The sequence below is a fragment of the Catharus ustulatus genome, chromosome 6 (assembly GCF_009819885.2).
Source record: "Catharus ustulatus isolate bCatUst1 chromosome 6, bCatUst1.pri.v2, whole genome shotgun sequence".
NCBI lineage: Eukaryota > Metazoa > Chordata > Aves > Passeriformes > Turdidae > Catharus > Catharus ustulatus.
In genome coordinates, this window is record NC_046226.1 from 16,224,300 (window position 1) to 16,239,820 (window position 15,521).

Sequence of the window (15,521 nt, forward strand, 5' to 3'; positions counted from 1 at the left end):
GGAATATTAAAAAAAAGGCAACAAGTAGTAAATCTGCGCAAGGGTACTTATAGAAGCATGAGCTATTCCTGACAGAAAACGGACAAATATTATTTCAGACGAACCTGTTTGATTGTTATTGATTGTTATTGATCTGTGTAGTATTTGCAAATGTCTTCTTCTCATTCTTCTTTGGTCCAGAAGTGGGAGTTGGGTTTGTGTACCTTCTTTTCTCTCTTCTTGTCATGTCTGAGGTTCTTCACCATCTGGCTTAGAGTGAAAGCCCTGTAAATAAACTTAAATTAGAAAATAACCCTTAAACATGACTCTCACATTAAAGCAGTGGTTTTTTAACTCCTTTTTTTTCTGAAAACACTACTTTGGTTTTCCATTACCTATAGAAATCCAGATTCTAATTACTTTTATTCTCACTGAGTGGCTGAATTATTAGTTCATAATATAATGTCCCTATAAATTATTTTTAGAAGAAAAAGAATTATATGTGTACTTAAATTGTATAATGCTCTGTTCAAAAGAAATCTTCAATAATACAGTAAAACTCTCATTCTCCATATTCTTTTTGATGGTATGTATGCACAAATTAGTATTTGTAGTTCTGTGAAAAGGAACCCATTTTATGTGTTTGACATTGCTTGATTTTCAGATGACAGGATTTTTATTTTTCTTTCTAAATTTGCTCTGAAAATAATCCCTGAGCGTTTTGGTACTGTGTTCTCATTTTTTTCTTGTGACTGTAACTTCTGATGCCAGGTATGAATCTGTTGTTCTAATGACGCTTAAATGCTAGAACAGAATTTAAAAATACTTTGAAGGGGGGATTGCTAGTAGTTCAGTGAGATTTTAGGCTTATAAAAAGTTAATACAGTTACACTTTAAATATTATAACTGCAGTATTCTCTTCCTGCTTAGGTAAGAGTACCATATGCTATAGAGCTACATCAACTGGCACTGCTTGATTCTAAAAATTGAATATATTTTTTTAAAAGCCAAACAAGTAAAACAGATTTAAAAAAAACAAACCAAAAAGTCCTGAAACCCAGAAAACTATAAACTTTGTAGATGCAAATAAAAGGCTTTGTTCTTAATGGCCAAAAAAGGATCCAGTCAGGTTTTCAGTTGTCAGATTATCTGATGTGAGGAGAAGGAAAATCTGTATAACTTGCAGAATCATTGATGGACTGTTTAGGAGTTATGGACCTACCTGTTAAATTTAAAGAATAAATGTGTTCAATTTTCCTTTTTGCCTTTAGGGACATCATCCTACTCTCATCAAGGTTTTGGCTGTGAATCAAAGCTGTATAGCCTTGACCATGGCCATGAGAAACCTCAAGACAAGAAAAAGAAAACCTCTGGCCTTGCCACCCTCAAAAAGAAATTCATTAAGCGTCGGAAATCGAGCCGATCTGCTGACCATGCCAAGCAGATGCGCGAGCTCCTCTCAGGCTGGGATGTCAGAGATGTTAATGCATTAGTAGAGGAATACGAAGGAACGTCAGCCTTAAAGGAACTTTATCTACAAGCTAATTTGGCAAGACCAGAAGCTAGGACGCTACAAAAAGACATGGCTGAACTTTATCAATACAAATACTGTACTGATGTAGACTTAATATTTCAAGAAACTTGTTTTCCTGTGCATCGTGCGATATTGGCGGCAAGATGTCCGTTTTTTAAGACGCTGCTTTCTTCCTCCCCAGAGTATGGGGCAGAAATAATCATGGATATTAACACAGCTGGCATAGATATGCCTATGTTTTCTGCTTTGTTACACTACCTTTATACAGGCGAGTTTGGAATGGAGGATTCAAGATTCCAAAATGTTGATATTCTTGTGCAGCTTAGTGAAGAATTTGGAACACCTAATTCCTTAGATGTCGACATGCGCGCACTGTTTGATTATATGTGCTACTATGATGTGGTTCTTAGCTTTTCATCCAACTCTGACCTAGTTGAAACTTTTGGTGGAAGTCAGAACTGTCTAGATGAAGAGCTCAGAGCTCACAAAGCGATTATTTCGTCACGATCTCCCTTTTTCCGTCACTTGCTGCAGAGGAGGATACGAACTGGTGAAGAAATCACAGACCGAACTCTACGGACTCCAACTAGAATTATATTGGATGAATCTATCATACCAAAAAAATATGCTAAGGTCATTTTGAACTGTATGTATACAGATGTGGTGGACCTCTCCGTTTTGCACTCCAGTCCTTCAGTGGGCAGTTTAAGTGAAGTTCAGGCTCTTGTAGCAGGAAAACTAAACATGACTAGGGCTGAAGAAGCTATGGAGCTTTATCACATAGCACTGTTCTTGGAGTTTAACATGCTTGCACAAGGTATGTAATACTGTCCTCGCTGTAGAATATATGACCTTATCAGAACAAGTTTTAGCAATTCTGCAGTGTAGGGATGCTTATTGTCAGCTGTCAATGGCTGACAGTTCCTTTAGAAATGCAATTTGTTTTCCATTTGTAAGTTTTCAGTAATGCATCTATTTTCTAGGGACAGAAGAAATGCCATGCAAGAGATTTAGTTGTATAGTGCATCATTGTTGAAACATGTTAATTTTATCAAGTATATATGACTGGTCTTGGTATTTCTAATGCTTATCTGCTTTCTGTATTTTTTTTGGGTGTTAACAGAGATATCCTTGTTGAGAGGAGGAAATATTTAGACTTGTTAGGAAGTGTCTGTATATGTTAACAAGGCTGTAAACTTGAATAACTATTTCTGTAGTTTATGTCAAAGATACCAACTTGCAATCTTGTTGTTGGAAGGAAAACTTGGCTTAATTGCACTAGTCTTAGGTCTTCAATGTCTTCCCCTCTATGAACAGAGCTGAAGGCAGGATCAAGTCAGTATTTTCAGACATAAAGTTGAGAAAGATTTACTGCTTCCAATGTTCTTGAATATCATTCAAATTTTGATTACATACAATCTCCTGATCTGAATTACTGCATTCTCAGATGAGGTGACCAAGCACTGATAAGTGAACTAATGGTACTTCTTGTGGTGGCAGCTTTACCTGCAATTTTGTCTGTTGGTGTTTGAGCTATTTAGTGGCCACATGATGTATAATGAAGTATGGGAATTGCTTCAGTATGGGGAATAAGAATTTTACTTCTGAGCTGAGAAAGGGAAAGTGGAACTCAGTGGTATATCAGCAACATAATTTGTTTGAACCAGTTTAATTTTTTTAACGAAAGTAACTTTTTACAGTAGATCTGTACATCCATAACTTCTAGCTGTCAAATTTAATTTGACAAGACTGAAACCTTATATTGTAAACTATAAAGTAGTTCTAAGTAAAATAGGAAATTTGATAAAGAGTGGGCAGGAAAGAGCAGTATAAGCACTGCAGGAAGAGGTCATATTTTTAATGGGTTCTCCTAATAGTTACATGAAACCGAGAGTGATAAGGATATGAGAAACTAATAGAACTACTGTAGCTCATGTGGAGTTTGCCATTATGAAACTCATTTTCAGATTGTGCTGAAAGCTGAAATAATTGTACTGCAATACAACTGGCACAGATCAAAGGGCATGTGCATGAGGCAACATGCTACAGGATGCAATTGGGCTGTTCTGAGACTCAGAATCATCCAATTATAGAGCTTCCCAGGATAAAAGGGGCCTCAAAAGAGGATTCAACCTGTCCAAGTGGGAAATGAGCCTGAGCATTCTGTCCAATCACTTCTTGAAAACCACCAGTGATGGGGACTGTATTGTGTCCCTGGAGAGATTGTCCTGGTGAAGTGATCATTCTCATTGCAAAAACATCTTGTGTTGACATGTTTTCCAAGGCAACTTACACCTGTGGCCCCTTGTTCTCTTTGTGTGGCTTCTTGCGAGAAGAGAACCTCTGTCCTCTTTATCTGCTCTACAGTAGCTCAGGGTCAGGGGATACTGAAGGTCCCCTGAACCTTCTGTTCTTGAGGGAGAAGAGACCTAACTTCATTCAGTCTTTCTTTGTAGGCTAAGTTCTCCCGTACTTTGATCAAAATCATGGCACTCCTTCAGACTCTCTCTTGTCTATTTGCATCTTTCTTATTTTTGTTGTTTCCTTCTCAGTACACCAATAAATTTAATGTTTCAGAAGGGGCAAGAACTTTTGCTATAGTTGAGCTATGGTATTAAATTAATTTCTATATGATATGCACAAGCTAGTAGTGCTTGAGAAAAACTCTGTAGATCAGCTAAAAGCCAGAAAGGAAAATGGGTTTAAATTAAAAAGGTGGTGCAGTTTCTCAGTTTTGGTGCGTGTACATATATAGCAAGTGCTAAAAGGATTTAACATTCTCAGGGAATACTAATGAGAGAATTAAATGGTGAATGAAACCCTCACTGAGACACTGAATAATTATGCACTGTTTCATAAATGAGCAGGGTGCTATTCTTTTCCTCAGATTGGAAACCTAAACTGGAATAACTGTGATCTGGAGGTGCCCTGATGAAGTTATAGCAAATCAGAAAAGCAATGACAGAGAACTTTCAAGAGGAGCTTAGGTAAACTTATACATAGGAAAATGGCTTTTATTTTCTATATTAGTAAATACTGAAAAATGAGCTGATTTTATTTGGTGCTGAGTTTGTTTTTGCTTGCTTGAAGTTGGGCTTGCTTGGATCAGCATGTCCTCAACTGATACTCTTTTCAGGAATGCACTGCAGAACAGTTCTGCTCTGGAATGTATATTCCATGAGTCAGTGGTAACAAGATCCCTGTTTTTTCCTGGAAGATTTCCCCCAGTACTACCTCTAAGAGAATAAAAAGAAAGGCAGCAGCAGGAGCTGCACTGCAGCAGCACACTTGAGTGGCTAGAGCCAACCAGTGCAGCAGTGCAGGCTTGGTCTTGGTGGCCCTTTGGATGAACTGTAGTGTTTTGGGAGTGGTCATAGGGAGAAGGTAGAGGGATGTAGTGACATTCAGGGGTTTTCTTCATTCCTTAGTAAATCCCTTTCTGACCACAAAAGTTGTGTGAGATTGAGGAGTGTTGTTATACATAGGGGAGAAATGCAGTAAAATCAGCAAGTGTTGAAATCTATTAAATTATAAAATACTAGAAAATGTAGGTTTGGCACTCCTTCAGATATTGAAATTCTAGATGTTAGCTTCACCTAATTAGGATTTTACAAATTGGTGCTGCATTCCCTAGCTACAGGAGAAAGCAGTAAGCACTCTGTAGATTTGTATATGCCAGTGGACTCAGAATCTAATAGTTTCATACTTAATTTGCAGAGTTCATGCTTAGGTCACTAGTACTGTGCAGACACGGAAGAGCTGTTCTGGTATAATCTTATAATCAGAATTAAAAGGAAGCTTATTTGGTCAGGAAACTATATGCCTGCACGTGACTGAGATCACTTAAAGATGTGCTTTAGTTGTGACTGCTGTTCTTGTTTCTGACTCAATTGTAGCATGTTGTCCTCACTTATTACTATACTTACATGAGGTAGATGGGAGATCTTAATTTCAGTAGTGTCCATCCTATTCCCTGATTTCACAGCTAGCAGACTTCTATGCTGGAAGCTGTCACTCAGAACATCTGACTCGTAGATGTTATGCAGAGTCCTGTGGAAGGGACAGCATTGTGCAGGTGTTGGAGGCAGTGAGCAGGCAGTTCTCCTGACATCTCTTAGCTTGGACCTCTGGCAGTGTTTTTCCACTCTGTGGCATAGCAGGTGTCCCGATCTGCCCAAGTACTGACTGATCCCATCTGGCTTTCACAGTAGCTGATGTCTTAAGTTTCTTCTCTAGATTTCCACACCCTCGGCTAAAGTTTTTTGTTTCAGCTCACTCCTGCTAGCCAACTGTGAACTTGCAAAGGCTTGTTTCCCTGGTTTCGTGGAAAATATTTTGTTAAGTCTGGATACTCTTTCCAATTCATTTTTCTCGATTTCACTCAGTTTTGCCTGGGTGTTTGTAACTGAGTGTCAAGTGAAGTTGATGTATTTTAAAGCTTCTGATCAGCTGTTTTTATTTTCAGCAGATTTTAGTTTGATTCGTCTTCAGGGACCTTTCTAAGTATCCAGATGTTGTAATTTTTCTTCAGTTTCAGCAGATGATTCAGCTTTGACTGTTTCCATGGAAATTTTCCCCTTCCTAACACAGCAATACTCCTTTTTCTGACTATTGTGATTTGGCAGACAGTTTCCCTATGGTGAAGATGGTGATATATATGAGTATGTGCAGTGAATCTTTACCATCCAAATAAAGCAGGACAACCTTTATCTAGAACTTCCTCTGTCTTCGTCTTGATTTGTTTTAGCTGAGGATTGTCACTTAGGTTTCAAGAGAAACTGAAATGGATCTTTGAATTAACTAATTTGAGTAAATGAGCTATCAGCAAGTACATCTGGTCAATAGAGTTGATCATACTGAAACCCCTTTGTACCTAGTAGGATTGACACTGCTTTTAGGGGTGCTCTGGCAGTTGTTACTGTCAAAAGTGAGGCTCTTCAGGGCTTTCACAGAGGATATGAGGATTGGAGAGGAGATTGGAGCACATCCTTTAGTGGAACATTTCTGTGTTCTGCCTGCCTGTTTCTGCCCTCTTCAGTTTTCCTCTCTTCATGCTACCTTGCTGCTCTCTGGCAACTGTACTGGTGCACTTATTTTAACACACTGATTCACTAAGATTGGGTTTAATATCACTTAGCCCTCACTCTTCTGTAGCACAATTACTAAAACCAGATTAGTTCCTTAGTCCTGTTCATCACACATTGTTAAAATACTCCCCACTTCCAGTCTTACTGTACTTCCCTGCTGTTGCAAGGAAGTTTGAATTCAGGCATTTTAGTTTTATTAGATAGCTATATTAGATATGTAAATCCTCTACTGCATCTTGGCCCTGTTGTCCTGTCATGAATAGTCCCACTGATGTGGTGGTACAGAATGTTTTGCTGTAATAGGCTTTTGAGTACTGGGACCTTATGAAATACTTTTGCTTGAGAATCTTTTTGGTCACGCAATTCAAAGAAGTTTTCTAAAGTAAGACTGACAAAAAATAACTCAATTTCCAATTTTTGCTTTCCTTTGCTTTTTAGGTGTTGAGTTTACTCTCAGCAGGTGTAAGAACTGAAAACTTTATTTTAAAGCCATGTGCAGTAGCACAGCGCTTGATCCAGAAGCAGATACTGCCTGACATCAAAAGTACACGATCTTAGGAGGGCTGAAATACTGATATCCCAGGGATCCTATGGTAGCAGAATTAAATCCACATTCAAAATAATTCAAAAACTATGGTTCCTGTGATTGCCAGCATGGTGTCTCCTAATATGACAAACTTAAATGTTTGAATAGTTTCTAGATTACAGTTCAGCATTAAGATGAATTCTTATTCCTTTTTTTGCATTGGCTCGACTGGTGTGCACCAGTTTAGGGGAAAGTCTTCACCACAGAATGAGTTAAATCAAGCTAACAGTTCTGTAGTAAAAGCTTTGTTTAATGCCACTTTTGCTAATTGTTGAAGGCAGTTTACTTGTGGTCTGTCAACTGTCCTGATCCCAAGCCACTAGCTAGAATGCAAAATGTGGGTTCAAGCTATTTCTATCTAGAAGGACTGAGGGACTGCATTTGAGAGAGAACTGCAGAAGCAGACAGGACTTGATGGTAGGCAGAGTCTATTGGCATGCAGCAACAGGAATGCATAGAATAGCATAATTTGTGCAAAATTATAGTTTTCTTTCCTTTCTGTAGAGTCCAGGTTGAATCTCTGAAGAATAGTAACGGTCACCGAAGCTTGTGGGACACTTCAGATGGATCTTGGGAAGGCTGTTGCTGCCTGAGTATTAAGAAATAGTATTCACATGAAAAAATGTTCTATTTCATGGTGAAGAGCAATATTGTGGCTATTAGATGACTACTCTTTTTGCCAAGTGGCTGATTGTTAAAGCAGAAAAAACTTCTGCCAAAGAAGAAAGGAAATTGGATTCCTTCCATAGCTAGAATTGGGTTGCCCCAATTTATTTAGAAGCTCAGAAAACACTTTAATTATTACCTTATGCTTACTTCAGAAGAAATACTTTTAATAATCCCATACTTCTGACCCATTGCTAAAATTACTTGTGAAAAAGACTGTTTCATTTGTTAGTCATTGTTAATGAGCTTTTCACCTAATGTTATTGTTAGTTGTGCAATAATTGAACTTGACAGAAGAATTGAGACTGAGCTGATGCACTGTTTCTATAAATTGGTTTTGCTCAGATCTTTGCAACTCCATTGCTGGTGTTTTTTCAGGGGTGCAGGCATCTTTCTTTAAAAATAAATGTCAGGTGAAATACTAGGAATGACATTAATTTTGAGATAAGTCTCTGCTCTTGTAGTTATTTTCCTGGTGACTGATTTCAGTGTGTGGGTTTACTTTACTGCCTTTGAAATGGAGCAGTAGTCCTTATGTGTGATGTTTAGAGTTCAGGGGAATGCAGTTTCTGCTGAAGTCAGCTTGCATGCAAGCAGAATAATTGCATGCAAAAAAATTGTGTTGGGATTTAGCAGGGGAAGGCTGAGTGCAGATGACCCTAAATAATGGTTTCAAACTATTTGTTTTCTTATTCATGGGAGTCAAACTCCTCTCTTGAGCAAATTGCACCCAGTCACCACTTTCATCCATGTGCCAGGTTTGTTGCTAATTTAACATTTTCCTTTCTTGAGCCCCAAAAGGAAAGCTGAGAGACTCTCATGACAAAGTTAAATGCAATGTCAGCCCTTTGCTGTTTGGGTAAAAATGGATCCTGAAGTGGAAAGCTTCAGAATTAATTTGCTCATGTTTCTGACATATGCTGATGTATTTTAAGCTTTTTTTGATGATAAGTTGGGTTTTGGATGGTTTAGTTGTTTCTTGTTTGTTTGTTTAAGGCTGTTTCTCAGATTCTTGACCAGAACTTCAAGACTTGAGACTTCATCCTTTAGGAATCTGGGGAATTCCCCCATCTAGAGGGGGCAGTTTCACTAACTCGTACTTCAACCCACAGAGTGTATTTCAGAACAGTTCTCATCCTCTGCTTTACCTGTTCTGGTGATGACTGGAGTGATGTCCCAAGTGCCTCCAACCCATCTTGGCTGCCTGTGCACTGCTCACTTAAGGCCAGTGCTTGCCATGTGGGTTAGAGGTCAATATCTATGATGAGGCATCTGTTCTTACTGGTAGTAGTAATGATGATGTGTAACCTCATGGAGATAGGTGGCTCTGAGAAGTGCCATACTATTTCATTAATGGTGAAGGACAAAGCAGTTGTGTTGAAACATGACTCACCATTCACTTCTTTGTGAGAAGCAAATGGAGAGTCTGTCTGGGGATGCACAGTGTAATGCTGCATGTGCTACATCCCCAGAAATCTGTGTGCTTTGGGCAGCCCTTCTGTCAGTGACTGCATTCAGTCTTCTTTTTCTCAGGTGAAAAAAAAAGTCATGCAGCTGCTTGTTGAGGAAAGCTTTGCTTAAATATGAACTGGTCCAAAACCCTATACATCCAGGCATATTCCTGAAAAGCTTAGAAAATTTTATTGATAGAATATTGTTCTTACAGTTGCCACATTGTGGTTATTATGATATTGAGTATAAATATGTTTGTCTAATAGGACAGGTAAATTTATAACCAGTCTGTTTAAACTGTTGCATTCTACTACCTTCTTAACCCTCCTGTTTAAATTCCCATTTTAGTGACTAAGTAGTAGCTCCTTTGACAGATTCCCTCCTACTTGAAGAAGCTTGTTCACCTGTTACTACCTTCTCCTTTAAAACATATCTTTCACTTGTGTGCTGTCCTATGCAGAAAAGTAAGATTTCTCTTACATTTCTGTTAATTGTTGCGAGTGTGTTTTATCTGTATGCAGCCAGTGCAGAAATATGTAGCATCAGGAGACCTGTCTTTGTTTTGACTAGGATTGAGATTATTGTGTTAAATGCTTTTTTACTCAGCTTAGTTCAAGAACTCAGTGATGCAGTACACATCCTTGAACAATAAAGTTTAGTTTTTAGGTGTCTTTGAGACTCAAAGAAAAAGGATGATGTATAAGAAGTAAAATTGCAGTGTAGACATGTAGCTCTGAACTGTCTAGGGTCCTCTTATAGGCAAAAGCACAGCTGTAATTTTGTGGCTGTAGTGGGTTGAGACTGGAATGTATAATTCTGAGAAATTTTTCTTTAAATTGCTATCTTTATGCTAAACCAGATGTACAAATGAAATCAACAAAGTGCTGTTGGAGACTTCCGGTTATCAACATTGTGGTACCATCTGTCTTAACTTCATAGTCCCAGGTACCCATGTCTTCCCTCATTTTTTCCGAATCAGTTCCATTTCCCTTCAGGAGTTTTAACTGTACTCACTCTCCTTCAGAAGATGTGTACCCTCTGAAAGAGTAGATCCTATTAAAGCAGTGGGTAGGAAGAAAATTGTAGCAGACTCTCCATAAATCTGCCTCCCTTCTGCTTGCCTGTCAGAGAATGTGCTCCCTGTCCTGGCACTCTCTGTGCCTTGCTGGATACTGAGGCCATCGTGGTGGCCTGGAGCAACCATCCACTGCTTCCTGCCTTCTCTGTGAGTCAGAAAATGATGCTTTGCTGCCCTCATCCTGTACCAAGTAGCTGAGTACCAACACTGTTACAGCTTGTGTTTCTTCTCTGTGTGGTCTGTCTCAGGAGGGTCCATGACCAAAGGATACAAGCAAAAATCCCACCTTTGTTACAGTTCATAGGTTTCTGTGAATCTGCTGCAAACAATAGTGATTCAAATTCTCAATGTTAAAATGTGTCAAACACTCAGATAACCAAAGGGCATTCTGATTGGGTTGAACTAGCTTTCCAATTGTTTATCCAGGCATGCCAGCAGCCATGATGGTTCATGTGCCTTTAAAAAGTAAATAACTGTGTATTGGAATAATAAACCACTGTTAAAATGATTGTACTTTTAGTCAAAATATAACCTTGTTTTCAACCTTGATCTGTAGGATGCCTGTCTTTACTCCCATTGGGTGTATATAACCCTTTCTATTACAGATTTGCCCACATGTGTTACTCTTTCAGGGTCAAAGTGCTTCTGTAACAACACAGTTGATTGTTGCCCTTGTTTTGTAGGCTGTGAAGATATTATTGCTGAGAGCATCTCTCTGGACACCTTAATTGCCATTCTGAAGTGGAGCTCTCAGCCCTACGGTTCCAAGTGGGTGCATCGCCAAGCACTGCATTTCCTCTGTGAGGAGTTCACCCAGGTCATGACTTCAGAGGTCTTCTACGAGCTCAGCAAGGACCACCTGCTCACAGCTATTCAGTCTGACTATTTACAGGTAGCCTGCAATGCAGAGTGCATCTGGTCCTGCTAGAGGCAGAATGTATTATACCACTGCTGGGAAGTGCTTGGGACTAGTTGATTTTAAATTGTAGGCTGAAGAGAGCTTGTACACACTAAGCACTCCTTCTATAATATGTAAAAATTGAAATGGAAGTATTGATTAACAAAATAGTTTTGTTATTGGCTTGTAACACAACCCAAATGTGGTATATGCTGTTGCTTACAAGTCTAATAATAGTTTATAAATGGATGCAAATTATTTTAAACAAAGCATTTCTGAACCTAACATTTGCCTTGCCTGTTTAAGGGATTTATAAAATTACATGGTAGTAGTGGTTTTGCTGTAACAACACACATGCTAATTTGGGGCAGTGGTAGCTAATAAACTAGAAACGGTTCAGAAAACTCAATTTATTTTCATGGAAAGAGAAAAATACGTTCTCTGACAAGTATTGCAGAATTATTATTTTTATAATTTTTTTGTGACTTGCCTTCAGTGATTGTGTGGTTTTAGGGGGAACCAGCTTTACTGGACAACAGAAAAATTCTGAATTTTTGCTGCTATTGCTCTTCAGGGGAGATATCTGTATAATGATGACCACCTATTAATAGCTTAAAGATTGCTAATTTTTTTTTAACTGCATTCATCTCAATCCTAATTTTGTAAGGATTAAGTGCTAGACATTATTTAAAGTCTTTTTTTTTAAGTATTGTTTGCTTGAAACATTTCAGAAATTACAGTTAGAATACTGTTGATCTTCCATGAGAGCTTGTATTGCTGAATTTGCAATGTTAAACAAAAGCTTGAAACACTCAGAGGTAGAACTTCCCCTTTTAATTAAATTTAATAATTCAAACTTGTAAGTTTCCATGCTAAATGATTTTTTTCCTTCTGTACAAAACTCTTCCTCTTCCTAGGGATTCAGTAAGTAATATGAATCTAGAAATTATGGTGGTGATATACCTGTAGTATGGCTTAAAATATTAGGAGAAATTGGAAAGCAGATCATAAAGTGCAAACACTTCATACTTAGGTACAGCTGTGTTTCTTTAGAGCTGTAAAAGATCTATGATTTTTTTTGCTTTTGTGTGTGTGTATGTGACATTAAGCATATACAGATTACTGACTTTCTCTTTCTACAGGCAAGTGAACAAGATATTCTTAAATATCTGATTAAATGGGGAGAACACCAGTTGATGAAGAGGATAGCAGATCGAGGTGAGGATCCTTTAAACCATGCAGTAGTAACCAAATAAACCAAAATTTATGGCAGTTCTATTTTGTGAGTCCTCTGTAACTTAGGGAAATTCTATCTACTTTGTCCGTAGTATAGTCAAAACAAAGCAAATGCTCTTGCTTTCTTTAAAGGTTTTGTTATCTAAAATGAGAACACAGCATTCTGAGGAAGATGGAATTGTTTAAGCTGAAGAAGAAAAGGCTTAGAGGGGATCTTAGCAAAGTGTGTAAATCTCTAATGACAGAAAGCAAGGAAAATAGAGTGGCACTTTTCACTTGGCACCCAGGAGAAGAGGCAATGAGGCATTAACTGAAATACAAGAAATTGTGAAGACGGTCAGACACTGGCACAGGTTGCCCAGATTAGTGGGATCTTCATCCTTGGATTCACATCCCAACTGGATGTAGTGAAGGGCAATGTGTTGTACCTTACCTGGGGAGGTGTGGGAAGAGGGCATTGGTTGTGATTGAACCAAACTTTTAGAGGTCCTTTCAACCTGTATGACTGATTTTGAAGTCTGGTTGGTTTCCTGTTGTCTCAGAATTATTTTTCTTGTAGCTAATTCATCAGATAAAACCCCCCTGCAGTATCTTGTTATGTAGGCTCCTCACAGTAGTCTTACTCTTAGTTTATTGTGTCAGCTTTTTGCTTCAGTTTGAGTGTCTCTTTCTGGCAGGAATCTGTGGTAGTGAGAAACAAACCAACAAGTGGCACCAGTTTTTTCCCTAATGTAAATGTATTATTATGAGCCTAGGTGCTCATTATTGCTGCAGTGGTAACTTCAAGGAAAATTTTACGTGTGTTGGATATGGGAAGTAGGTTAAACATGTATCTCCCAAATAGCAAATGCAGGGATATTGTAATTCATCTGCATTACGAAGTGTCAATCACGTAGTGCCACTGGAGAGACAGAGAGGGAAGAACCTGCCTGACTGAAAACAGAGCAGTCCTGGTATAACTGCTATCTTGGGAAGGCTGGTCATGCTTTTGAAATCCACTGTTACTGCTTGCAGTATAACTGCTTTGTCATGGACGTGTTTTATGAAACGCAATGAAAAGTTAGTTAAAGGATCTGCTTCTATTGTCCTGAGTAAGTATTTACCTATTTCCAAAACAGGATTTTCCAAGTGTTTGTCTTAGGGCCTATTGGAACATAATGGAGCCAGTTAAATAGTAACAGACCTGGGCTGGGACAGAAGCTGCTCCTTTGGGATCACTGCACAGCTTCTTGCTCTGGAATTCATTAAGTAAACAGCTCACATCTCTTATCTGGGATCATTAGATAACACAGTGAACAAAAGCAGAAATAGACGCCAAATTCTGTCAGATTAGGGCCAGACTTAGTCTAGTAATTTCATCTAAATTCCTCTGTGGCACTCCTTATATTGCAGCTCTGAATGTGTAGTGGTGTCACTAAAATGCCAGAAAGCATTAGAGAATATAATGAACTGTGGCCAAAACTTGAGCTGCGTGTACTGGGGGAGTGTGGGTATGTTTGATAGGTTTCCTCAAAAAGGGAAGCTAGTCAGACAAATTCAGATTAGGCACAATACCTAAAATACACATGTGGGCTCTATGGTCATCTTGCTGTCTCCAGGAAGATGCCACTTCTGGTACAGATAGGTGTCCCATGACCATGAGAGCAATTTGAGTGGGTTTGACACTGTGTTACTGAGTGGGTTACACAAGGAAGCTAGAATAATGTATCCCTGAGGGCTCTTCAGACCTTAATTTGCAGAAAGACTTTAAAAACTGCTGGGGAAAGGCAGAGGAGGTATAGGAAAGAGTCCTTAGGGGAACTGCTAGCAGGAAGGTACAACTGCTTTCACAGCATAGCTCTTAACAGAGCTTTCCAAATGTTTATTACAAATGCTATGTTTGTATTTTCTGCCTGGCTTACACTTTGAAAGTGGCAGCTGTGCCAATGAGCTGTGCTGATATAAACTGAACCTTTCTCTGTTGATGCTTCATGTAAGATTTTAAGGCATGAGGTAGAATCATAGAATCATTTAGGTTGGAAGATACCTCCAGGATCATGGAGTCCAACCTTTGACCAATCCACCACTCTGTCGACTAACCATAGCAGCAAGTGCCATGTTCAGATGTTAGTTTTGTGGAGCACTACTGATAGAAAATGAGAATTTTCCTTCCTTTTCTATAACTTCCTGTAAGCCCTGTACCCCCCACTATCCTCTTTAAACTTTCTGATGAAAACTTAGCATGTCTTGTTCCTTCCCACAGAGCCAAATTTGCTCAGTGGTACTGCTCACAGTGTGAATAAAAGAGGTGTGAAGAGGAGAGATCTTGATATTGAAGAGCTGAGGGAGATCCTGTCTCCACTTTTACCTTTTGTCCGCATTGAGCACATCTTACCCATGAATAGTGAAGTACTGAGTGATGCAGTAAGTCAGTAGTCCCATAGAAATACCATCTCTGGGTTCTTTGTACTTCATATGTTATTTCACAGTGTTTGAGTGTGAGGGTGTTTTTCCTTTGGTGGGTGTTGGTTTTGTTTATTTTAAAGATTAATTTTTAAAATGTTAGCATTGAGAGTAATAGATGCATAACACTCTTGTTCTGGTTGGGTTTTGTGTTCTTTAAATCTATCAAAAGGGTAAAGAAAAATCAGTGGTGCAAGGATTCAGTGTAAAGAATGCGTTTATTGTAAGTTTTTACCGTATTAATATTTTAAAACCCATAAAACTCTTTCTTGATTCTTAAAGATGAAGAGAGGCCTGATTAGTACTCCTCCTTCAGACATGCTACCAACATCAGAAGGTGGAAAGTCAAATGCCTGGCTGCGGCAAAAAAATGCTGGAATTTACGTGCGGCCAAGACTGTTCTCGCCATATGTGGAGGAGGCTAAGGTAATATCAGCAACACTTGACTGTTCTCAGATTGGAGTCACCAGGGGGTTCTGTAAACAGGGAAAGATTTTGGGATGTTTTGTGTCTCTTTACATGTACTGGCCTAAAATACTAACATTTTCAGTTTAACAAGACTT

General features: G+C 38.7%; 1 protein-coding gene across 2 annotated transcripts in view; it reads left to right on the plus strand.

The window, feature by feature from the left end:
- The window catches only part of BTBD7 (BTB domain containing 7), a 50,453-nt gene that overhangs the window by 21,896 nt on the left and 13,036 nt on the right, over positions 1-15,521 (plus strand). For both annotated transcript variants that reach the window (XM_033062831.1, XM_033062832.1), the window contains exons 3-7: positions 1,251-2,330; positions 11,066-11,274; positions 12,423-12,498; positions 14,759-14,919; positions 15,241-15,384. In XM_033062831.1, the coding sequence (XP_032918722.1) occupies positions 1,251-2,330; positions 11,066-11,274; positions 12,423-12,498; positions 14,759-14,919; positions 15,241-15,384 (1,670 nt within the window). The remainder of the gene's footprint in view (positions 1-1,250; positions 2,331-11,065; positions 11,275-12,422; positions 12,499-14,758; positions 14,920-15,240; positions 15,385-15,521) is intronic.